This window comes from Haliotis rubra, unplaced genomic scaffold (assembly GCF_003918875.1).
Source record: "Haliotis rubra isolate DU_JTF1 unplaced genomic scaffold, ASM391887v1 Scf72, whole genome shotgun sequence".
In the NCBI taxonomy this organism is placed as follows: Eukaryota; Metazoa; Mollusca; class Gastropoda; order Lepetellida; family Haliotidae; genus Haliotis; species Haliotis rubra.
Genome location: NW_025767435.1, coordinates 2103204 through 2130244, shown reverse-complemented (window position 1 = coordinate 2130244; position 27041 = coordinate 2103204). Strand labels below are relative to the sequence as shown.

At 42.8% G+C, this 27041-nt stretch overlaps 1 protein-coding gene across 1 annotated transcript; it reads left to right on the top strand.

The window, feature by feature from the left end:
- The first annotated feature begins 742 nt into the window (after positions 1-742).
- On the top strand, positions 743-26873 carry LOC124259380 (coadhesin-like). The gene is made up of 11 exons (XM_046693506.1): positions 743-818; positions 6566-6763; positions 7597-7788; positions 8742-8933; positions 10542-10733; positions 17244-17447; positions 20986-21142; positions 21669-21823; positions 23162-23299; positions 24749-24903; positions 25488-26873. The coding sequence occupies exons 1-11, from the start codon at positions 743-745 to the stop codon at positions 25641-25643; spliced, it is 1815 nt and encodes a 604-aa protein (XP_046549462.1). The 3' UTR covers positions 25644-26873.
- The last annotated feature ends 168 nt before the right edge of the window (positions 26874-27041 follow it).

Genomic DNA, 27041 nt, shown 5'->3' with positions numbered 1-27041 from the left:
TATTACCTTCGATTATCGATGAAATATAACCCTCAAATATCGTTCAAATATAACCCTCAAATATAAATCAAATATAGCCCTCGAATATCGATCAAATATAGCTCTCAAATATCGACCAGATATTGCTCTCAAACTACAATCAAACCTAACCCTCAAATATCGATCAAATATAACACTCAAATATCGATCAATTATAACACTCAAATATCTATCAAATAGACATTTAAAAAACGTCCAATATCGATGAAATAAACCCCTCAAATATCGATCAAATGTAACCCTCAAATATCATTCAAATATAACCCTTGGATATTGATCAATTATAGCTCTCAAATACCCATTAACTATTACCCTCAAATATCGTTCAAGTAAAACACTCAAATTACAATCAAACCTAGCCCTCAAATATCGATTAAATATGACACTCAAATATCTATCAAATATATCAGATACATTTGAATAGAGCTACAAATTGTAGGATTGAGCTACAATGTCTCAGAGCAGATATATGCTGATACAAACGTATTGGAAATATTTGTGTGTTGAGGTACCAGGAGATGTTTGAAGGAAACGTGTCAGTGACAGACTGGTTACAATGTTAACACAACCCGTAGGAGGGTGTCTAAGTAGGAGCACTGTATGGGGTTCACCTGTTGACAAAGACAACCAATATTACGGCATCTCTTCTGTTTCAGTTTGTCCGATCCTGGAACAACACTTTTGCGATGATATAGTACGTGACATGACTGCCCAAGAGTGCCAGATTAGCATCGTGGCTAACGCCGTCGTGGGCATCTGTAACTGTGCATCGACGCCAGGTAGGTGCCTTCTGAATGTCCTGCCGTTCTCCACATCTTATCTATACTTGTACTGAGGGGTTTGGTGTTGGGTGACAGTGGGTGTGAGGTTACGGTGAGTGTTGGGTGACGGTGAGTGTTGGTTGACGGTGGGTGTGGGGTGGCGGTGGGTGTGAGGTAACGGTGAGTGTTGGTTGACGGTGGGTGTGGGGTGGCGGTGAATGTGGGGTGACGGTGAGTGTGGGGTGACGGTGAGTGTGGGGTGACGGTGGGTGTGGGGTGACAGTGGGTGTGGGGTGACGGTGAGTGTTGGTTGACGGTGGGTGTGGGGTGGCGGTGGGTGTGAGGTAACGGTGAATGTTGGGTGACGGTGGGTGTGGGGTGGCGGTGAATGTGGGGTGATGGTGAATGTGGGGTGACGGTGAGTGTGGGGTGACGGTAAGTGTGGGGTGACGGTGAATGTGGGGTGACGGTGGGTGTGAGGTAACGGTGAGTGTGGGGTGACGGTGAATGTGGGGTGACGGTGAATGTGGGGTAACGGTGAGTGTGGGGTGACGGTGAATGTGGGGTAACGGTGAGTGTGGGGTGACGGTGAATGTGGGGTGACAGTGGGTGTGGGGTGACGGTGGGTGTGCGGTGATGGTGAGCGTGGGGTGACGGTAAGTGTGGGGTCACGGTGAATGTGGGGTAACGGTGAGCGTGAGGTGACGGTAAGTGTGGGGTGACGGTGAATGTGGGGTAACAATTGGTGAATATTGTCAAATATCATGTTTTTTCATGCTTGGAACCGAGCGTCGTGCTTTGCGTCAACAGCCATGCGTCATGCTTTGCTTCAGGTGTCAGTCTTTGCGTCAAGTGACATGCTTTGTGTTATGGGTCACACTGGGCGTCAAATGCCACGGACGTGTTCGTCCAGAGTGGGGCATACCTTGCGTCAAGCGCTGCGTTAAGTCGAAAACAAACGCACCTCCAATGTTTCCTCCACTGCCATTCAATCCATGATCATTTCTGAGCATTGCAGATATTAATTAAAGAGAGTTAAGATTCCCATTTTCAAGTTAAAGTTCAAGATCAAACACTTGGAAGATTACATATTTTTCAGTCTCATGACATTGCAAGTATTTCACTTGAAAAGAGATCTCTTTTCTCGACCTGTTTTGTCCCCAAGTAGTTTTAAGTCTCCCTAAAGACATCCCAAGAGAAGTTTTCTGTCAATATCAATGGATACCATTCCCTGGCCCTCTCATCGAAACTATATTCTTGAACAATACTGTGCCGATTAGGGCTGGGACGGGTAACCCGGATACCCGGGACGGGTGGGTAATGAGTCTCACTACCCGAACCCGTTATGTTCATGTGACTAATTCATTAAACAGTCTCCGAGTTGAAAATTATACTGCCATTTCTTGCAAATTTGATGTCAGGAATTAACATAACGGGTATCCGGTAAGGGTAGGGTAAAAGGGTTGGGGCACCCGGGTAGAAAATTTGGACCCGTCCCAGCACTAGTGCGCAACTATAGCGGTTCACTGTTAACAAAGTACAGATTGGTTTACTGAATGAAAGTCATTTCGCCCGCGGTAGAGACATATTAAATTATCAATTGCTTTGGTGCGCATCACATGTATTAACAGGATAAACTACACCATTGTACACAACATTACATAACGGTAAAATGTAAATGTGGTCATAAAGATGTCAAAATGTATAATGACTTACTTGTTTGAGTGGCATTTTAGAAGTTGAGAAGTACAATATACAACAATTTTTTACGGATAACAACTTCTTTATTTCGTGAGTGCGACGTTTCGTGAGTGCGAGTTCTTGTACAAGCAACGGTACAAGAATCTTGACAACGGTACAACGGTACAAGAATCTGTATCGAAACGTCGCACTCACGAAATAAAGAAGTTGTTATCCATAAAAAAATATGTTCTATATTGTATAGCGTCTGTTGGCATAAAATACTGGTAAACAACATGCTTTACGATCAATATACAGGGTATGTTAACCTCCTCCTACATTTTGAACTCCAAGTGAATAAAAGCCTTTAAAAAATTATCGAAAACAAACATTTAGCTCCTAAATTCCCAATCAAGGGACATGCAATGACATTTAGCCTGAAGGACGCCACTCTCTTGAACCGCACAGGCTGCAGAACGCTGCTAGATGGTATAAATAAATATACGAGGTTTAAACCATTCAAAAAAACATAAAACATAAGTTTGTTTCAAACACGTGGTGAAATATTCAAACTCAGGCATCGTATGACTCACCAAGGATTCGAAGCCCGCTTCTACTACTGGGCCCCAGTGACCTCCGATCCTCGTGTGCCACGTGAGGCGTGGGCCCATAACAACTTCAAAAAACATGAAAGTGTTTGGTCCCTCTGAGTGGTACCGAAACATTGTCTGGCTCATGGCCTATAAGGATTGTTCTTGTTATAACAAAGGACCCGTCCTGGTTGTAAGTGTCTCGTGATGTTTGGGTTTTCAGTGGTGGTTGTCAATGGCAACTGGGGTGAATGGTCGGATGCTGTATGGTATCCGTGCACCGTGTCGTGTGGAGTCGGCACGGAGACTTACACCCGTTCAAGGTTCTGCAACAATCCTGCCCCCCAAAATGGGGGTGCTGATTGTAATGGGGACAACGCAATAGGCCCATTTACTCGCTCCTGCTCTAGACCAGCATGTACAAGTAAGATATAGTGTTATAACCCACCCTCTTGTAATCCTGCATGTACAAGTAAAATATAGTGTTATAACCCACCCTCTTGTAATCCTGCATGTTCAAGTAAGATATAGTGTTATAACCCATCCTCTTGTAATCCTGCATGTTCAAGTCAGATATAGTGATATAACCCACCCTCTTGTAATCCTGCATGTACAAGTAAGATATAGTGTATAACCCACCCCCTTATAATCCTGCATGTTCAAGAGTAAGATATAGTGTATAACCCACCCTCTTGTAATCCTGCATGTACAAGTAAGATAAGTGATATAATCCTGCATGTTATAAGTGTTATAACCCACCTCTTGTAATCCTGCATGTACAAGTAAGATAGTGTATAACCCACCCCTCTAGTAAGTCAAGAGATATAGTGTATAACCCACCCTCTTATAATCCTCTTGACCCCCTAATCCTGCATGTTCAAGTAAGATATAATCCTGCATGTTCAAGTAAGATATAGTGTTATAACCCACCCTCTTGTAATCCTGCATGTTCAAGTAAGATATAGTGTATAACCCACCCTCTTATAATCCTGCATGTACAAGTAAGATATAGTGTATAACCCACCCTCTTGTAATCCTGCATGTTCAAGTAAGATATAGTGTATAACCCACCCTCTTGTAATCCTGCATGTTCAAGTAAGATATAGTGTTATAACCCACCCTCTTGTAATCCTGCATGTACAAGTAAGATATAGTGTATAACCCACCCTCTTGTAATCCTGCATGTTCAAGTAAGATATAGTGTTATAACCCACCCTCTTGTAATCCTGCATGTACAAGTAAGATATAGTGTATAACCCACCCTCTTGTAATCCTGCATGTACAAGTAAGATATAGTGTAGTAAGATAACCCACCCTCTTGTAATCCTGCATGTACAAGTAAGATATAGTGTATAACCCCCCCCTCTTGTAATCCTGCATGTACAAGTAACATATAGGGTATAACCCACCCTCTTGTAATCCTGCATGTACAAGTAAGATATAGTGTATAACCCAACCCTCTTGTAATCCTGCATGTACAAGTAAGATATAGTGTTATAACCTACCCTCTAGTAATCCTGCATGTACAAGTAAGATATAGTGTTATAACCTACCCTCTAGTAATCCTGCATGTACAAGTAAGATATAGTGTTATAACCTACCCTCTAGTAATCCTGCATGTACAAGTGAGATATAGTGTATTACAGACAAGCATAATGTGTAACCAATCGTCTTGTAACCCTGCATATGCAGAAGGCATATATTGTCATAACACACCATATCGTGATGTTGACATGCCTACATCAATATGTTGTATTACCATCATAGCAAACCTGCTCAACATAATGACATATATTATCATATTGCACCGATCCTCTCGTTATCCTGCACATACAAGAATCATACATCGTCAGATCGCGGCATCCGACTTGCGCTGATTGCACTGGACAAAGCGGGCGAATTCCGGTTTTCTGAGCACAGCATTAAATTGTTCGTTCGAATGTACCATTGACGTCATTTTCTTCTCATGTTCGTCATTATTTCGAAGGACGGAATCTTGAACATATGACCCATTTACACTGGTTTACAGCTTGCTCTGCTCCACACTTTCAATGCTTTTTGCATGCGAGTATGCAATAATGATGTATCTAACATCTGTACGTCCGCATTAAGGGTAGAAAAGTGACCTTGAACATATATCCCACAATCCTATTGTTAACCAACACGTGCACAAGTTGGATATATATCACCTGATCCTTTAGTTAGCCAACACGTGCACAAGTTGAATATATATCACCTTTATAGCCAACATTAGTTAGATATATAACTGATCATTTAGTTAGCCAACAACACAAGTTTGATATATATCACCTGATCCTTTAGTTAGCCAACATGTTGATATAATCACAAGTTAGCCAACATATATATCACCTGATCCTTTAGTTAGCCAACACACCTGATCCTTTAGTTGCAACACGTGCACAAGTTGGATATATATCACCTGATCCTTTAGTTAGCCAACAGTTGGTGCACTTGATAATTTAGTTAGCCAACACGTGCAAGTTGGATATATATCACCTGATCCTTTAGTTAGCCAACACGTGCACAAGTTGGATATATATCACCTGATCCTTTAGTTAGCCAACATGTGCACAAGTTGGATATATATCACCTGATCCTTTAGTTAGCCAACACGTGCACAAGTTGGATATATATCACCTGATCCTTTAGAGATATATAGCCAATTTAGTTAGCCAACATGTGCACAAGTTGGATATATATCACCCTGATCCTTTAGTTAGCCAACACGTGCTTGACAAGTTGGATATATATCACCCTGTTGGATATATATCACCTGATCCTTTAGTTAGCCAACATGTGCACAAGTTGGATATATATCATGATCCTTTAGTTAGCCAACACGTGCACAAGTCGGATATATATCACCTGATCCTTTAGTTAGCCAACACGTGCACAAGTTGGATATATATCACCTGATACTTTAGTTAGCCAACACGTGCACAAGCTGGATATATATCATCTGATCCTTTAGTTAACCAACACGTGTAACACATATGTAACAGATATATATGTAGCATACACCCTGGTGTAGTTATGTAGTTCTGTTTATTTTCACACAGTTGTCCGGCGTGTTGTGAAATGCAATAAAAGAATATATTCGAGATAACCATATTGTCATCACATTTAATTTAAAGATTTAGTAAGAAGTAAATGAACCATCGACGCTGAGTTCATTAATTATACCATGAGGTCCACATCCTGGTCGAGGTCAACTGAAATCCAAATTGATTTAACACAGACATCATTACCAGCAACGTTAAACTCGATCTATTTTATCGTCTAAAATACAGATTTATTGTGACTCGGATAAACAATGGTTACATATGAATCTTGCTGTGAGAAAAAATATGTTTTGTGTGTGGATCCAAACTTGTCATAAACCAGTCAATAGTACATTCGCTGTATTTTGTCCAGATAACTATCCTTATTACAGATCTGTCCTTTTAATAATCTCTGTATGATGTTTATTTCAAGGTGAGCCAGTTGATGGGGGATGGAGCTCATGGAGTGAGACGCTGGTTTCCGAGTGTACAGCCACGTGCGGAGGGGGTACGGAGGTCTTCTCGTTGAGCCGGCAATGTAACAACCCCACCCCTGCAAACGGAGGCAGGGCTTGCGAGGGACAGGCAACCGGCACCAGGACCGACACTTGCAATACTCAAGCTTGTATTAGTAAGTTTACACCACTTTGCCTAAAGCTCCGTGTAGTAGTCAAGGCGACCAGGAAATATTCAAGTCTGGGCAAAACAAATAATTTGTTGTTGAGTTTGTGTTGTTTCCTGGTTTGTTTGTTTTGTATTTTGTTTAACGCCGCACCCAGCATTTCTCCAGTCATATCATGCGGTCTGTTAATAATCGACTCTGGGAAAGACAATCCAGTGATTGAGATCATGAGTATCGATCTACGCAAATGGGAAACGATGACATATGCCAACTAGGACCCACACCAGTTAATAGTCTAGCCTACCTAATCCAATTGATCACCTCACACGATAAACAGAAGTAACTGCGGGCCAGTTCTTACCCGAACCGTAAAGGGTCAGTGAGTACCATTGTAAGTATACCAGTTAGATTAAGGCGTCATGCCCGAGACGATGCAGGTCTCAGATAGTTATCACTATGGTTCCGAAAACCCTAGAAACATAATCGAGGCAAACCGGGAGGCGAACTGCGAATGGTGGCGCCGTAGACTACTTGGCCACCCGAGTTTAGTTTTACGCCGCTTTTAGTAATACATTCCGGCAACAGCACGCAGGGAACACCAAAAAATGGGCTTCACACCTTGTACCCATGTGGGGGATCGACCCTGAATCTTCGGCGTGACGAGCGGTCACTTTAACCACTAGGCTACCTCATCACCCCGGGTACACATGACTCCTCGATATACAGATACTGAGATATCACTGTATGTATATGGTCACACGTATTGTCTTAGAGATCTGCTGTCCCAGCACATTAGCCTGAATGTACATGTGACACTCTGACACTGTCTCTGTGTGTTCCAGATGATGGTAACTGGGGGCCGTGGGGAGCCGAGGTTGCCGTGTCGACCTGCAATGCTACCTGTGGGGGTGGACAGATGATATTCCGTAGGACACGTTCATGTAACAACCCCGCCCCGTCACCTGGGGGTCAGGACTGTGTGGGATCGGCGACACTTGACGTCAGCAGGACCTGTAACGAACAAGGATGTCCAAGTACGTAAGGGTAGACAGCAACGCTGGTGGGTGGGGCTGTCGTTGTGGGGTTGGTTTAAGGACGGTGAGACGAGACATTCTATCTTGTAGGTAGGAGCTAATACTAAACGAGTGATAACACCGACAAGGGTCAATGGTGAATCAGTTGTGTTGGTTAGGTCTAATGTTGGGTGGAAGTGGTTAAGGAGCTGAGTTCAATGCTGAATGAGTTGTGTTGGTGCTGAGGGCTAATGTTGGGTGGAAGTTGTTAAGGAACTGAATTCAATGCTGAATGAGTTGTGTTGGTGCTGAGGCCTAATGTTGGGTGGAAGTTGTTAAGGGGCTGATGTCAATGCTGAATGTGTTGTGTTGGTGGTGAGGCCTAATGTTGGGTGGATGCTGTTAAGGGGCTGATGTCAATGCTGAATGAGTTGAGTGGCTAATGTTGGGTGGAAGTGGTTGGAAGATGTCCATGCTGAATGAGTTGTGTTGGTGCTGTTCAATGCTGGAAATAAGGAGCTGAGGTCAATGCTGAATGAGTTGTGTTGGTGGTGAGGCCTAATGTTGGGTGGAGGTTGTTAAGGAGCTGAGGTCAATGCTGAATGAGTTGTGTTGGTGGTGAGGCCTATTGTTGGGTAGAGAGTTGACATGGGGCAAGGACCTGTTTTTTGGTTGCTGTGTTGTTGGCTTAGGCGTAGTGGATATACGTTTTCTCGTGAAAGAGTATCTTGTTGCAGATCCGAGAATTATATTTTCAAAATAGCATTACAATGCAACATAGTCATGACATCAAGCTTCCTTGGTCTGCCAGATTGTTGAATGGCTACACATGATTGGCCGATGTAACGACTATTGAGCCCATGTCGAGATATCACAGTATGGCAACACGTTTTGTCTTAGATAGAGATCTGCTGTAGCAGCACATTAGCCTGAATGTACATGTGACATTGTCACTCTGTCTCTGTGTGTTCCAGATGATGGTAACTGGGGGCCGTGGGGAGCCGAGGTTGCCGTGTCGACCTGCAATGCTACCTGTGGGGGTGGACAGATGATATTCCGTAGGACACGTTCATGTAACAACCCCGCCCCGTCACCTGGGGGTCAGGACTGTGTGGGATCGGCGACACTTGACGTCAGCAGGACCTGCAACGAACAAGGATGTCCAAGTACGTAAGGGTAGACAGCATCGCAGGTGGGTGGGTCTGTCGTTGTGGGGTTGGTTTAAGGACGGTGAGACGAGACATTCTATCTTGTAGGTAGGAGCTAATACTAAACGAGTGATAACACCGACAAGGGTCAATGGTGAATCAGTTGTGTTGGTTAGGTCTAATGTTGGGTGGAAGTGGTTAAGGAGCTGAGTTCAATGCTGAATGAGTTGTGTTGGTGGTGAGGCCTAATGTTGGGTGGAAGTTGTTAAGGGGCTGATGTCAATGCTGAATGAGTTGTGTTGGTGGTGAGGCCTAATGTTGGGTGGAAGTGGTTAAGGGGCTGATGTCAATGCTGAATGAGTTGTGTTGGTGGTGAGGCCTAATGTTGGGTGGAAGTTGTTAAGGGGCTGATGTCAATGCTGAATGAGTTGTGTTGGTGGTGAGGCCTAATGTTGGGTGGGAAGTGGTTAAGGGGCTGATGTCAATGCTGAAATGTTGGGTGGAAGTGGTTGGTGCTGAGGTCAATGCTGAATGAGTTGTGGTGGTGAGGAATGTTGGGTGGAAGTGGTTAAAGAGCTGAGGTCAATGCTGAATGAGTTGTGTTGGTGGTGAGGCCTAATGTTGGGTGGAAGTGGTTAAAGAGCTGAGGTCAATGCTGAATGAGTTGTGTTGGTGGTGAGGCCTAATGTTGGGTGGAAGTGGTTAAAGAGCTGAGGTCAATGCTGAATGAGTTGTGTTGGTGGTGAGGCCTAATGTTGGGTGGAAGTGGTTAAAGAGCTGAGGTTAATGCTGAATGAGTTGTGTTGGTGGTGTGGCCTAATGTTGGGTGGAAGTCGTTAAAGAGCTGAGGTCAATGCTGAATGAGTTGTGTTGGTGGTGAGGCCTAATGTTGGGTAGAAGTGGTTAAGGAGCTGAGGTCAATGCTGAATGAGTTGTGTTGGTGGTGAGGCCTAATGTTGCGTGGAAGTGGTTAAGGGGCTGAGGTCAATGCTGAATGAGTTGTGTTGGTGGTGAGGACTAATGTTGGGTGGAAGTGGTTAAGGAGCTGAGGTCAATGCTGAATGAGTTGTGTTGGTGCTGAGGCCTAATGTTGGGTGGAAGTGGTTAAGGAGCTGAGGTCAATGCTGAATGAGTTGTGTTGGTGGTGAGGCCTAATGTTGGGTGGAAGTGGTTAAGGAGCTGAGGTCAATGCTGAATGAGTTGTGTTGGTGGTGAGGCCTAATGTTGGGTGGAAGTGGTTAAAGAGCTGAGGTCAATGCTGAATGTGTTGTGTTGGTGGTGAGGCCTAATGTTGTGTAGAGAGATGACATGGGGCAAGGACCTGTTTTTGGGGTTTTGGGTTGTTGGCTTGGGCGTAGTGAATATACGTGAAAGAGTATCTTGTTGCAGATCCGAGAATTATATTTTCAAAATAGCATTACAATGCAACATAGTCATGACATCAAGCTTCCTTGGTCTGCCAGATTGTTGAATGGCTACACATGATTGGCCGATGTAACGACTATTGAGCCCATGTCGAGATATCACAGTATGGCAACACGTTTTGTCTTAGATAGAGATCTGCTGTAGCAGCAGATTAGCCTGAATGTACATGTGACATTGTTACTCTGTCTCTGTGTGTTCCAGATGATGGTAACTGGGGGCCGTGGGGAGCCGAGGTTGCCGTGTCGACCTGCAATGCTACCTGTGGGGGTGGACAGATGGTATTCCGTAGGACACGTTCGTGTAACAACCCCGCCCCGTCATCTGGGGGTCAGGACTGTGTGGGATCGGCGACACTTGACGTCATCAGAACCTGCAACGAACAAGGATGTCCAAGTACGTAAGGGTAGACAGCGCCGCTGTTGGGTGGGTCTGTCGTTGTGAGGTTGGGATTAAGGTTGGTGGGACAGGAGGGTTACCGTGAGATATGACAAGGGAGTTCGGCTTGATATTGTTCGTCGGGGTTTTGTTGCTTATTGAGTTCCAGTTGATATGACAGAGGGATTTGGTTGATTGCGGGCTACATCGGGTGCATGACTGAATATGGCATTAAAGGTATTGTTCAATGGGGCTATATGGCTGAATATTTGTTTGTCTGTATGGAGCTGAAATGTGGGTTAAGGCTAATATTGGGTGGGGAGTTGATATGGTCGATGTAGAGGGTTTTCTGTCGTTGGTCGGAGCTTGGTTATATGGAGAATATTGTTTGGCGTATGAGTGTTTTAAAGCCAATAGCCTACATTATGACTTTTATATCGTACTTAAAACAATTTCAAATAATATGTCTTGTGGAAACATTTGTCGACTGCGGATTTGGCAACGACTGGTTAGTTGATTATGACATCTATTACAGCCCAGCAATAAAGTTATCTGACTACGGCAGGCTCTCAGGTGGTGTGTGTGTACGTGTCCATCAATCAGTAAGCAAATCTTATAAGATGATTGAATCAGAGGTTCATAACCTCCTGTGCTTGAACATATCAAAAGTGTTACTTAAATCTTGATAAAAGTGTAAACTTGCTATGTACATACATACCACCAGCTGGCCTATCGTATTATAACCACGTGAGCTCAGACTGTAGTATTGAACAGCTTGAAGAGTTTTTGTTAGATAATCAGTCGAAGTTTAGGGATTCTATTAGTGTGGTATGTGGAGATATGAATGCTCGTACAGGTGAATTGAATAATCCTCTCGATGATTTACAAAACGATGTTGTTCATAGTAGTTGTGTATTTCCTGAAGATGAAAACATATCTGTTGGAGATCGGAAATCTCATGATACTATTATTAACAGCTTGGCCAGTTGCTGTTAGATATGTTGTATACATTCCAGCTGTTCATTGTCAATGGGAGAGTGTATGGAGATACCCTGGGAGAAATCAAGGTGCTAGCGTTAATGATTACTTTATATGTTCTCCCGATTTCTTTGATTATATACTGAAAGCCATTAGAAACGCATCACTCATTCTGATGATATACGTTTTACTGACGTGAATTGTTCGAACCCAAACTGTTGTATGAATCAACTGAAAAGCATGCGAAGTGAGGGCAGCATGCATGCAGGTGCGGTCACGTGACACATGATGATCACATAACCACGAATTGTCATGTAGAGCATGGACAGATGACCCAACTGATCCGAAATTCAAGCAGGGTTAAAGTGTGACAATTTTCCTGTAAGAATCACATGGTTTTTGGTCTTTAATTCCATTGCTGAATTTGGAACGATGCCTCGATTATCGGCTGTTCAGAGAGAGCGAGCAGTCGGTTTGCTTAATGCTGGATTATCCACCCGTGCAGTGGCCGCACAGTTCAACTGTCACATGTCGACAATTGTTAGACTCTCCCAGCGTCTTCAACAAATAGGCAGCACCCGTGACCGGCAACGTCCGGGACAACCACGCGTCACAACCCCATATCAAGACCACTACATCCAGGTCACCCATTTGAGGAACCGGTTCCAGCCAGCAGCAAGGACAGCTTCAGCAATCCGTGGGAGAAGGGGAAGAATCAGTCCTCAAACTGTGAGACGTCGTTTACGTGAGAGAGGGCTACGTGCACGTCGACCTCATGTTGGTCCAATTCTGACACGTAGACATCGGCAGGCACGTCTCGCTTGGTGTAGACATCATTGCAGATGGACACACAGAGAGTGGACAGGAGTCCTGTTTACCGACGAATCCAGATTCCACCTCAGTCACGCTGATGGACGTTTGCGTGTGTGGCGTAGACGCGGTGAGCGTTACGCCAATTGCTGTCTTTTGGAGGCTAATCGCTGGGGTGGAGGAAGTTTGATGATTTGGGGCGGGATCAGCGTGTTTGACAGGACCCCCTTGCATGTCTTTCGAGGCCGTGTTACCGCCCAAACGTACACGCAGGACGTTTTAAGGCCTATCGTTGTCCCTCACATGATGACCCATCGACGTCTGCACACTCTGCAACAAGATAACGCCAGACCCCATATCGCAAGGCATACCATGGACTTCTTGCGACAGAACAACATCAATGCCATGCAATGGCCATCGCTGTCCCCTGATTTGGCACCCATCGAGCATGTCTGGGATGAGATGGGGAGGAGACTTGCCAATATGGCGCCACCTCTCAACTTGCTTTAGCTGGAAGCGTCTCTCCGCAGGATATGGCAACAGATCCCTCAGGATTTCTTCAGGAGGGTCATCTTTTCTCTCAGGAGGAGGTGTGTGGCTGTTATTAATGCTAATGGTGGACACACGCGATACCGACGTCGTCTTCCTTCTTGTTGTTTACCTGTGTGAACCTTTGATTTGACCCCGTCTCTGTTTAACCCACGTTGCCTTGGTCAATAAACGCAGTGCAACTTTATAACGCATTTCATTCTCTTCTTAAATGGTCACTTATCACATCGTTCTCTAAAAAATTCTTGGATGCCAAAACGCACCTAAGACATATGCTAATCTATCAGTGCGTTTCTAATGGCTTTCAGTATATTGACATGCTGAACATTGGAAATCGTCTGGAATCTTACCTCTAGAATTGACTTGTAGATTCCCCAATATGAATCAAACAATTAACAAGGTAACACCTGAGGGCGTCACTAAAATGAAATTAATATGGAATGACGAATTATCTGACAATTATCTGAGTAAGCTTCATGAAAGTATAACGTCTGTTACACAACTACTCTTCGATAAACTTGATAATAACAATTGATGATTGTGTTCAATTGATGATTGTGTTCAAATAATGCTGGATTCATCATCTTGTATGACAAAAGAATTAAACCATAACATAAATAAAAAGACCTCACTTAATGCTGAATGCAGAACTGCAAGACGGAACGCCCGCAAGGCACTATGACGATTTAGAAAAACTCGTGCTGGTCTTGACCGAAAGAAATATTGTGAAAGTAAGAATAAATATAAGAACTTTTGCCGGAAATTCAAATTTGAATTGTGTAGGCGTAAACAAGACAAATTGTTAAATTCTATGAACAACGATTCATCATTCTGGAAAGAAATACGATCCCTCAAATATCGGTCCCCTGCTAAAGATAACATATCAAAAACACTGTGGCTTAGTCATCTTAAGAAGGTTTTTTCAAATGAAACAATATTAGACACGGAAATTGATGACAAGCAAAACGATTTTACTGAATGCTATACTGGTGTTGATGAACTTGTGCTAGATTCACCCATTGTTGAAAGCGAGATATTTTGTGTAAGAGGTTACCTAAAAATGGGAAAAGCAGCAGGCCCAGATGATATAATTATTGAAATGTTGAAGTATTCCAGGTTTGTAGTTATGCCTTTTCTATTTAAATGCTTTAATAAGCTATTTGGAAAACGTATTTTCCCAAACAGCTGGTCATGATCTACAATAATGCCTCTGCATAAAAAAGGTGACCGCAGTGACCCAGACAACTACAGGGGTATTTCTTTGATGAGCGTTCTTGGAAAAGTGTTTACAACAATACTAAATAATAGAATTTCTAAATGGGCGAACATGCGCGATAAAATTCCTGAATTTCAAGCTGGCTTAAGAAAGAATTATTCCACATCAGATCATATATTTACTCTTTATGCACTTATCCAAAAGACTTGTCACGACGAAAGAATCAGTTGTTTGTAGCATTTGTAGATTTCAAAAAGGCTTCTGATTCAGTTGACCGCTCTAAGCTATGGAAATGTCTTCGGAATGCTGGACTACGGGGGGAAATGTTTGCTATTATAAAAGCAATATATTGCAATGTGAGGTCATGTGTTCGTAGCAGTGAGGGTGAAACAGATTTCTTTGACTGTCCTTTGGGTTTAGGACAAGGCTGTATTCTGAGTCCTGTCTTATTTTCACTTTTCATTAATGAATTTTATATTGAAATAGCTTCAAATGGTAAACATGGTATCCAAATGTTTCCAGACCTAATAGAAGTTTTTTGCAGAGGATGTCATTTTAGTGTCAGATACTGTGGTCGGTCTCCAAAGACAATGAATATTCTAAATGCATACATAAAAGAATGGAAATTGTCAGTGAATCTAGATAAAACTAAAATTGTGATCTTCAGGAAAGGTGGTCCAATAGCGCTGAAAGAAAGATGGTTATTTGATGGTCAGTTAGTCGATGTATGGATCATTATTCATATTTAAGAATCTGGTTTTCACACACAATGACCTTGAAAAAATGTACCAAAGATTTATCATTGCGTGCAAAGAAAGCTTTAATAAGTGTAATGTCTATTGTCCACAAAGTTGGAACCATGTCACCTAATATATTCTTTAAGCTCTTTGATACCCAGATACAACCATTTTTATTATATGGCTCGGAAGTATGGGGATTTAAGCGGTATGAATGTTTGGAGAAGGTCCACTTATTAGCATGTAAAAAAATTCTCTACACCAAATTGCATGGTATATGGTGAATGTGGTAGATATCCATTATATATTAATTCCCAGATTAGATGTTTAAAATATTGGTTCTAACTTCTTCATATGCACGAGCAACGTCTCCCCAAAGTAGCTTATAACATGCTTTTACATTTAGATAACATTGGGAAAATTACATGGGTATCGCATATAAGGAATCTTCTATTTTCCCATGGTTATGGTTGTATATGGTAATGTCAGTCAGCTGGAAGTGTAGACATGTTTCTTAAAGAATTTAGAACTCGGTCTGTTAATATGTTTTACCAGGAATGGCATTCCACTTTAGAAAATAGTTTACGATATGCTTATTATAGAACTTTCAAGACCTTACTTCAACCAGAAATTTATTTATACGACAGAAACTTTTAGGAAACATTTATTAAATATCGGCAAGGTTTGTTAGACCTTTTTGCAAATGAAGGAAGAAAACATTCCATTGTAAAATTGAAACGAATCTGTCAGTTATGCGATATGGAAATAGAAAATGAAATTCACTTTGTGTTCGTCTGTCCATTTTATAGTGACCTTCGAAAGAAATGTATTAAAGATTATTTGATAGGGATGCCGCCATTGAAAGTTTTCGTATATATTTTAACGACTAAGAACGAATCCCATATACTAAACCTTTCACTATATGTTAAACATGCACTCGTTAAAAGAAATGAACTGTTTAAAGAACGTGTTACTTCCTGCGTGTAAAAGTATGATGTGTACATACTCTCTTGTATATGGGCCAGAGGCCTTCTGTACTATAAACCATTTTGACTTGACTTGCATAATATTGACAAGAATTATTTTCAAAGTTTCATTATCATCTGTTTGTTGTCAGTTGATGGGATGTGGAGTGAATGGAGTCCGTCATCGACCAGCACTTGCTCGGTGTCCTGTGGGGGCGGAACCCAAATTAGAACTGATCGTCGGGTATGTAACAGTCCAGCCCCGGCTAATGGCGGTGCTCTTTGTGACGGTGAAGCCGAGCGGAATACGACCTTGACCTGTAACACAGCCGAATGTAGTGGTGAGTTAAATCATACTCAGTAACTTTTTCCTCCTTTCACGGTTGTTGTTGTTGTTGTTGTTTATTTTGTTTTCGGTTTTCATGTCCTTTAAAAAGTTCGTTGCTCGATGTAACATATTTTTATGTAATTTCTGAATCGTATTGTGGATCGGTGGAGTGATAAAATATTGAAATGAAAGAAAGAATTAGTTCTTGCAGTGATAACTGAATGGGCATTTCCGGTACCCAGATGAGAATCTTTTAACGTCTTTCTATGTGGAAATAATGGGATTTTTGTTAAATTTCCAATATTCCATTTGTCTTTTGATATATCTAGTTGATTCAAAGTGCATTTTCTGACAACGACGGACCATATAAAACGTTTGATCAATGATCGAATTTCGCCATGTCAACACAAGAGGACAAACGGTCTGCCCAAACCAATTCCACTGGACCAAACATTTAAAAATAGCCATGATGACTACATGAATGGATCACTGAAAAGCAATGAGAGCACCAGATGTTCACGAAAACAAATAATGTTCCAAAATACAAAGGTTTAGAGGTTATTTTTCTATTTTTAGAAAACAGCTTCAACCTGGCGCGGTGGGGTAGCCTAGTGGTGAAATCATTCGCTCGTCAACCCCAAGACACGGGTTCGATTCCCCACATGGGTACAATGTGTGAAGCCCATTTCTGGTATCCTCCGCCGTGATATTGCTGGAATATTGCTAAAAGCGGCGTAAACCCATACTCACACACTCAGTCGACACAACCGCAAGATGATGGCTAAATAAGAATACGCAGGGACCAAGATTTTACTTCGACACAACCTTAAGTTCGACAAATCAGTGGTACACTGCATTACCTTTTACAGCTTATGTCAGTACCTGAGTACCGATGTGATGGTAACAAAATGTGGTTGAGAATAAATGTTTTAATGCCATCTTCAGTGGTTCAGAATGGTGGGTGGTCGCCCTGGGTCGATGTCCCTGTAACTGAGTGCACAGCACCATGTGGAGGAGGACGACAAAACGTCACCAGGCAACGCACGTGCACTAACCCACCACCAGTCAACGGACTACCGTGCGACGGATCTGACACAGGACTAACCTTTGAGAAGGCTTGCAACGCTGAAGACGCACAGATCTGCCAACGTAAGTGATGGATGGGCTGGGTTAGGGGTTGGACGGGGTGGGGTAGGGGTTGGACGGGGTGGAGTAGGGGTTGGACGGGCTGGGGTAAGGGTTGGACGGGGGTGGGGCATATGAACCCACAAAAGGTGAAATAGTAAATTATTGTAGCTGTAGATGCTGTAGTGCTGGCAGTGAGGATAGTTTTTTACGTCGCCGGTAAGAAACCATCTCGAGATGATAAACCAGTGGTTGATGAAGTGAACAGCAAATCACAAAACACGACATAAACATTATGACTGTCAGATTCACTGAGGGAGGGTCCTGTAGATGAAGTAGTGGCGGTAGTAGCAGTAATAGTAACAGTAGTAGTAGTAGGGGAGTAGGAGTAACAGCAGCAGCAGTAGTAGTAGCAGCAGTAGCAGCGGTCGCGGTAGTAGTAGTAGTAGCAGCAGTCGCAGTAGTAGTAGTAGCAGCAGTCGCAGTAGTAGTAGTAGTAGCAGTCGCAGTAGTAGTAGTAGTAGCAGCAGCAGCAGTAGTAGTAGTAGTAGCAGCAGCAGTCGCAGTAGTAGTAGCAGTAGTCGCAGTAGTAGTAGTAGCAGTAGTCGCAGTAGTAGTAGTAGCAGTAGTAGCAGTAGTAGTAGTAGTAGCAGCAGTCGCAGTAGTAGTAGTAGCAGCAGTCGCAGTAGTAGTAGTAGTAGCAGTCGCAGTAGTAGTAGTAGTAGCAGCAGTAGTAGTAGTAGTAGCAGCAGCAGTCGCAGTAGTAGTAGCAATAGTCGCAGTAGTAGTAGTAGCAGTAGTCGCAGTAGTAGTAGTAGCAGTAGTCGCAGTAGTAGTAGTAGTAGTAGCAGTCGCAGTAGTAGTAGTAGTAGCAGCAGCAGTCGCAGTAGTAGTAGTAGTAGCAGTCGCAGTAGTAGTAGTAGTAGCAGCAGCAGTAGTAGTAGTAGTAGTAGCAGCAGTCGCGGTGAATTAGTAGTGGTAACAATAGTCGCAGTAGTAGTAGTAGCAGTAGTCGCAGTAGTAGTAGTAGCAGTAGTCGCAGTAGTAGTAGTAGTAGTAGCAGTCGCAGTAGTAGTAGTAGTAGCAGCAGCAGTCGCAGTAGTAGTAGTAGAAGTAGTAGTAGTAGAAGTAGAAAGCAGCAGCGTAGTCGCAGTAGTAGTATGAGTAGTAGTAGTAATAGTAGTAGTAGCAGCAGTAGCAGTAGTAGTAGTAGCAGCAGTCGCGGTGGTAGAAGTAGCAGTATTAGTCGCAGTGGTAGTAGTAGTAGTAAATCGTCGCAGTAGTAGTAGTAGTAGTAGCAGCAGCAGTCGCAGTAGTAGTAGTAGAAGTAGTAGTAGTAGTAGTAGTAGTAGTAGCAGCAGTCGCAGTAGTAGTATGAGTAGTAGTAGTAATAGTAGTTGTAGGAGGAGGAGTTACAATACCAGCAGTAGTAGCAGCAGTCGCAGTAGTAGTGACAGCAGTCACGGTGGTAGTGGTAAGTAGTAGTAGTAGAAAGTAGTAGTAGCAGCAGTCGCAATGGTAGTATGAGTAGTAGTAGTGGTTGTGGGAGGGAGGAGGGTTACAATACCAGCAGTAGTAGCAGCAGTCGCAGTAGTAGTAGTAGTAGCAGCAGTCGCAGTAGTAGTAGTAGCAGTAGTCGCAGTAGTAGTAGTAGTAGTAGCAGTCGCAGTAGTAGTAGTAGTAGTAGCAGCGGTCGCAGTGAGTAGTAGTAGTAGTAGTAGTAGTAGTAGTAGTAGCAGCAACAGTCGCAGTAGTAGTAGTAGAGAGTAGTAGTGGTAATTGGTGGAAGTAGTAGTAGTAGTGAGTAGTAGTAGTAGAAGCAGCAGTCGCGCAGTAGTAGTAGTAGCAGTCGCAATGTAGTAGTAGTAGTAGTAGCAGCAGCAGTAGTAGTAGTGGTAGCAGTCGCATGAGTGGTAGTAGAAGCAGCAGTCGCAGTGGTGTAGTGATCGCCGTAGTAGTAGTAGCAGCAGCAGTCGCAGTAGTAGTAGTAGAAGTAGTAGTAGTAGTAGTAGAAGCAGCAGTCGCAGTAGTAGTAGTAGTAGTTGTAGGAGGAGGAGGAGTTACAATAACAGCAGCAGTAGTAGTAGTAGCAGTCGCAGTAGTAGTAGTAGTAGTAGCAGTCGCAGTAGTAGTAGAAGTAGCAGCAGCAGTCGCAGTAGTAGTAGTAGAGGTAGTAGTAGTAGTAGTAGTAGTAGTAGAAGCAGCAGTCGCAGTAGTAGTAGTAGTTGTAGGAGGAGGAGGAGTTACAATAACAGCAGCAGTAGTAGTAGTAGTAGTAGTAGTAGCAGTCGCAGAAGTAGTAGTAGTAGCAGTCGCAGTAGTAGTAGTAGTAGCAGCAGCAGTCGCAGTAGTAGTAGTAGTAGCAGTCGCAGTAGTAGTAGTAGTAGTAGTAGCAGTCGCAGTAGTAGTAGTAGTAGCAGTCGCAGTAGTAGTAGTAGTAGAAGCAGCAGTCGCAGTAGTAGTAGTAGTAGTTGTAGGAGGAGGAGGAGTTACAATAACAGCAGCAGTAGTAGCAGCAGTCGCAGTAGTAGTAGTAGTAGTAGTAGCAGCAGTCGCAGTAATAGTAGTAGCAGCAGTCGCAGTAGTAGTAGTAGTAGTAGTAGCAGTCGCAGTAGTAGTAGAAGTAGCAGTCGCAGTAGTAGTAGTAGCAGTAGTCGCAGTAGTAGTGGCAGTCGCAGTAGTAGTAGTAGTAGCAGCAGCAGTCGCAGTAGTAGTAGTAGAAGTAGTAGTAGTAGTAGTAGAAGCAGCAGTCGCAGTAGTAGTAGTAGTAGGAGGAGGAGGAGGAGTTACAATCGCAGCAGCAGTAGTAGCAGCAGCAGCAGCAGTAGTAGTAGTAGTAGTAGCAGCAGCAGTCGCAGTAATAGTAGTAGCAGCAGTAGCCGCAGTAGTAGTAGTAGTAGCAGCAGCAGTCAGCAGTAGTAGTAGCAGCAGCAGTCGCAGTAGTAGTAGTAGTAGTAGCAGCAGCCGCAGTAGTAGTAGCAGTAGTAGCAGTAGTAGTAGTAGCAGCAGTCGCAGTAGTAGTAGCAGCAGTCGCAGTAGTAGTAGTAGCAGCAGCAGTCGTAGTAGTAGTAGTAGTAGCAGTAGTAGTAGTAGTAGTAGCAGCAGCAGTAGCAGTATAGTAGTAGAAGCAGTAGCAGCAGTCGCAGTAGTAGTAGTAGCAGCAGTCGCAAGTAGTAGTGAAGCAGTAGTAGCAGTAGTAGTAGTAGTAGTAGTAGCAGCAGCAGTCGCAGTAGTAGTAGTAGTAGTAGTAGCAGTCGCAGTAGTAGTAGTAGCAGCAGCAGTAGTAGTAGTAGTAGTAGTAGTAGTAGTAGTAGTAGTAGCAGCAGCAGTCGCAGTAGTAGTAAAGTAGTAGCAGCAGCAGTCGCAGTAGTAGTAGTAGTAGTAGTAGTAGCAGTCGCAACAGTGAAGTAGTAGCAGCAGCAGTAGTAGTAGTAGTAGTAGTAGTAGTAGTAGTAGCAGCAGTCGCAGTAGTAGTAGTAGCAGCAGTCGCAGTAGTAGTAGTAGTAGTAGTAGCAGTAGTACTAAATGTCTTCGATGGTTATGTTTGTTGTTCCTGTTCCAGAGGAAGCCTGTTTGACAAGTCGGGTAGTCGGCGGAATCGACGTGGACCCGCCCTGCAAGTACCCATTCACTGTCGGACTGCGCCGGTTCGGAGCCGCCTCCTGCGGGGGAAGTCTGATTGGACCCAACAAAGTCCTTACTGCGGCTCACTGTGTGGTGTAAGTACAGCTTTCACTGTTGGACTGTACCCGTGGACATCCGGGTAAGAATTGGTCTTCAGCATCCCATGCTTGTCGTAAGAGGCGACTAACGGGTGGTCAGGTCAAGCTCGCTGACCTGGTTGACATATGTCATCGTATCCCACTTGCGTAGATTAGTCCTCATACTGTTGATCACTGGATTGTCTGGTCCAGACTCGATTATTTACAGACAGCCGCCACTTAGCTGGAATTACAACCAACCAACCAACCAGTGATGTTCTGACATTGAGCTGATCAGGGCGCGTTCTTCCCCAACCAGTCAGACGTACCAGAACTGAACCCCATCATATACACAGAGATGGGGTCGCTGCTCGTACTATCAGTCAGTGATTTGTCTTATCCAGAGCAGATCAATTACCCGCCGTCTGGTATTACGGCCTGCATCCCCTGACCCAAAAAATGTTAATATTTAGGTATGACAGACGTACTTTCTCAAACTGGCGGTAAGCCTAACTCAGTCACTTTAGAACTGATTGTTTTTCAGAGGCCTTCAAGCTAGTGCTCTGTCGGTAGAGGTGGGCAAGCATTGTTCTAGCACCATAGGCAGTGCCAGCTACAACTCCCGCAACCCCAACATGGAGGTCATGGAAGTAGAGGAGTTCGTCATCCATCCCAACTTTAACGCGGGAGGCGCACTGTGTGAGTAACCTTGCTGTTTCGCCATTAGTGTCGTGGAATATGTTGCTGCCGGCCATTCCACAACGGCTTAGCATCTTAACTCATAGTGCTACTATCACCTTCGTCAACGGGTACGGGCTACATGCACAAAACGGTGGTTGAAGTTCGAATGTCGTAACTCCCATACACTTTTGATTTTCTTTAAACGCTCTCACTAAAAAAAACATCACAATTTTAGAAAATTTCACATAAATTTGACCAAAACATTCGTGGTAAGTTACTTGATTGGTTTTCCAGTTATAATAATAATAATAATAATAATAATAATAATAATAAATGGATATTTCTTATGAGCCATAGTCCATCCAGAGCATGCTCAAAGCTCTACATATAAAAAGAGTCACTAGAGTTCAAGAGGAAGATATCACAGTTCGTCAAAATGACCATGAAAATATTTCGCAGTTATAGGTTGTAGACTTTTTTGAAGAGGAAGGCTTTGAGTCCCGATTTGAATGCTTCTAAGGATGAAGCATTTTTTATGGGAGTAGGAAGACTGTTCCATAGGGTTGGTGCTGCAAATTTGAATGACCTATGGCCAAAGTGTTTGAGACGAACTGAGAGAAGATGTTAATTCTGAGATTCAGTTATCTTAATAATAGATCACAGATAGTAGCTATAGACAATTAAAATTCAGATCTAAGGAAAGTCACTGCTGAGGTGTCACAAGGACAACTACCCTGACCCGTCATTGTTGTAGTTTTACGCCGCACTCAGCAATATTCCAGCTATATGGCGGCGGTCTGTAAATAATCGAGTATGGACCAGACAATCGAGTGATCAGCAGCATGAGCATTGATATACGCAACTGGAATACGATGGTCCACATGTGTCAACCAAGTCAGCGAGCCTGACCACATGATCCCGTTAGTCGCCTCTTACGACAAGCATGGGTTACTGAAGATCAATTCTAACCTGGATCTTCACGGGTCCCTTTGCTCTTCGAGCAAACAGTATACATTTGTATTTGTCCAACGATACTTGGTCCAGTATGTTTGTATAAAAGACGAGTAAAACACCGAGTGGTATACTTTGGGCCGTATTCATAGACATCTTACAGCTTTCTAAGAATACTTTTTACTCGCTGAAAAAAATAGTTCTAAGAGGTTGAGTGATATTTCTCAGACTTAAGATTTCGTAAGCACTCTTAAAACGTTTATGAAAATGTCTCCCAAAAGATATATACTTGGTGTCAAGAATGGGATTATATCTTCGGTACGCGCCGCCAATTAAGTTTAAAGATTGCCCTCGCTCAAAGAAATGGATACAATTTAATGAAGATTTGTATTTTATCTGTTGCAGTTTTCGATGTTGCTGTCTTGAAACTAAAGAAAGATGTCATCACAACAAAATGTCGTCAAATTGTTCAAATGGCGCCCTCGTCTCAGGTGACGCAGACTGGGAGGACGTGCACTGTGATTGGATGGGGAACCCTTTCCTGTAAGTGTGCATGACGGGATTACTGACATCGACCTTCACATTGGTTCATCGGGCGACCAGGAGTACATAACTCCAGTTGCATAGAACAGTGTCTAAGAATCAGTTAAGGCCTTGATTGGAGGTGTTCATATTCGTATGTCTGTCTGAGCTAATATAGTTCACGGACATGGTATGGGTATGACTATGTTCTAAAGTATTCACGGAAATAGAAATAAAATGTTTGGTTATTTAGTTTATTTGTTTATTACTTCAATAAAATAGGTAGTTTTAACAAATATTAAAATAAGTATGTTTTTCTCAACTAGGCCTTTTAATCATCATCCAAAATACCATCTTACAGGTAAAAATAACAACAAATTGCATATTATCAACAAATTTAGAAACATAACTTACTAACTTACTACCTGCAGCACTGTTTAGACGGGAAGATGCATTTACACGTGCGCTGCCATAGCGATTGTGCAATTGACAATCAAAGCTTTGAATGAACTCGTAAAAATAGTAACCTTTCAACAAGAGTACAGGCATGAAAAATGAACTGAACTGAGAAAATCCTTAAATCAATTAGTTTGCATATCAATTAGGATAAAAGAAATAAAGGATGAATGATATGTGACGTTTTCCATAGAATATGTTACGTACGCGAACCGATGGAGAGTACATCTCATTTGCATACTATAGCTTACATCAGAAACGTACATTTTGACTTTGATGAAATTTCAAGTGGTAAAAATGACACGATTTGCTCTCCTGTAAACTCATCTATTTCGGCATTATCTTTCCAGGGTGGTTACTCAAGAGAATGCTATTTCGGATGATTTAACAAAAGTGAAAAACGATAGTCATAGAATATTTAGCAAACTTTAGTTGTGTTCAAAACTACGAAATCAGCGCCCCAAACCATTTTATTTCTAATTCCGTGAGTTCTAATTCCGTTACCTTTACCTTTGGTAGCAGTTGTACAGAGAAACAACACTGCAGTCGACCACAGAAATCCAGTTTAGATCCCGTACAACACGATGTCCAGTTGGAGAAAAACGAGATAGAAATTGGGCAAATAATTTGACATCGAGCAACATTTACACATTGGGATGCCCAAAGAAGATGACCGTCACGTGAACTAGAGGAATTAGAGAATCGAACTTCCTACTAATTCTGTCGGAGATTGCTTACTTCATGGCGTATCATCGACGAATGTCACAGGCGGAGTCGTCCTGAATGAAAGGTCGTGCAGGACAATGTCCTATGGTACCTACAAATCTAGGATTCGAACCGACGAATCTAGGGCGCCTTAGAACGGTTGATGGCGGAAGCAAACATGCTGATACTTTCCTGTTATGTTTCACTTTATCCCTCTGTCGGCGTGGGTTTTCGTTTAATATATTTATTTGTCCCCTTTAGCAAGAATCCTAAAGTTAGGAAGATACATGGCGTCGTGTTGTGTTGCAGACAATGGAGTCTCTGCCAGCGTTCTTCAAGAAGTAGACCTGGAGCTGTACGACTCTGAAGACTGCCGTACCACCTTTACCTCCACCGCCTCTGCAGTTGATAACAACATCATTTGTGCTGCCAATGGTGTTAGTGGCGGAGAGGACGCATGTCGGGTAAGCCTGTTTGAACATACTGTTTCTGAGTAGGTTGTCTCAGTTGGCTACACTTTCACAAGAACAATAGTGAAAACAGACAGGCAGACAGGCAGTGCACGCACGCACGCACGCACACACATATTATGTTTATTACTATAATATCCACGTTACATCACAACATCCTTACAGTGAGTACTAACCCGCGAGGGTCCGGGTTACAATGGTCCCTGTATGTCTGTTGTAAGAGGAGACAAGGGACCGTTCATAATTTATGGCTAAGGTGATGATGGTCTGATGGGGAAACATGTACAATGTGAATGACACCCCACCCCTAAATAATGAACGGTCCCTAACGAGATCAGTTGTCATCACCTCACTGATATTGTTCATGCGTGTCATCATATCCCGCTTGTTTAAGTCGGTGTTCGTGACGTCAGTCACTGGATTGTCTGGTCAAGACTCCATTATAGTTACAGGACGCCACCTTACAGCTAGAATATTGCCGGGTGTGGCAATAGACAAAACAAACCTACAAACATTCGGCAGTCGAGTTCGTGTACATAGCGCCTCGTCATAGCTTGTATATCCTTCCATTGTTTCAGGGCGACTCCGGCAGCCTTTTAATCTGTCAGGATAACAACGAGTGGGTCCAGTACGGAATCGTCTCCAGTGGGTTTGAATGCGCCAGGCCCAATCAGGCTGGACTCTACACAGAAGTGGCTGCCTTCAGGACGTGGATCGACAGCCAGTTTGTGTAGAGGGGCTTCTTTCGGAACACACTAGTCACACCATTTCAAATGAAAACAGACGATGCGTTCCGATTGACAAGGAATACATCGTTACTCCTGCCCAGCAACTGGTTAAATGGTACATAAAATGGATATGAAGCAGTGATATTGCAAGCACTAGACATTTGGTGTAAACCTTCTGGAGAGAACAGATGTGAAGAAATAGTTACTAAGATATGAATTTGAATATATAAGTGATCTGTATTAATTCCACTTCGCAATATATAACAAATATGTATACGAGACTTCCAGTGATTAATTAAACGCTTTTCAACGTCAATCGCGTTAGCGTCACGATCAGTTACTCCGACATCTCTCTACGTGAAGGTTGAACCGCCCCTCCAACCAGTATCATCAGGAGAACTCTCAAATCAGATTATCTGCGTCTAGGTTTGAAGTTCTCGTTTCGAGTGAGCAAAACAATCAGACCAGTTAACTTTATGCATCTCGAACGTGAAGTTAAGCAGCCATTTCGGTTAAGCTATAAGTTTACGTCATTATGTTTTAAAATCCGGTCGTTTCTGAGCGCCATCTACACAAAAGCATCCTTCCATTTCATCTGTGCTGCTAAAGTTCGCTCACGGTTCTCCTGACATGACCTATTGGGGTTTTGGTTTTGGTTAAAGGGTACCTCACGTGAAGAGGTGAAAACGGAGCCAAAAATTGACGAGAATTTATTCCGATTGTGTCAACATAAAACTGGTTATCGCCAAATGTCTATGTTCTAGAACCAAGTCTTTCAACATTATATAATAACTTCGTCGTCGGGAGAATTATTTTGTAAAAATGTATGTTTTTCTACAAAGTAATAAACATAGTTAGGTCACATGATGTGATGACTTAGGTCACATATGCTGACTCCCATTCAGTAATGAATATTCATGAATACAAATTAAAGTACTGAACTGTAATGGGTGTCGGTTCTGTGACACTGACAAATTAGAGTGTCGGTATCATTTTGGGGGAAAGGATCAAGAAGAACTGTTGACCGGCACTTGGGTGATTGGAATTGATTTTGTAGTGAAAGGCATTTTTCAAGACGACTCATGTACATTATATTTCAAACGATAAATGCATTATACATGTGATCGGTTTTTTAAATAAATGTATTACCTAAAGATGAATTTATTGTGATTTGATAATTCTGTCTGCTGACGAATTACTGTCTTCAACTTTAATAAATGAGGTAGTATGCATGCATATACTCTCCTGTTGATTGTCGTAGAGATGAGAGAATTGAAGATAGGTTGTCGAGATCAGTTTGCGAACTGATGATCGATACAGTACAGTTCCTTTGATTGACGTGACGCACAGGGCACATATATAAGAAAACACTTTGGCATTATTTGTAGTGTGAGTTGTGAAGGG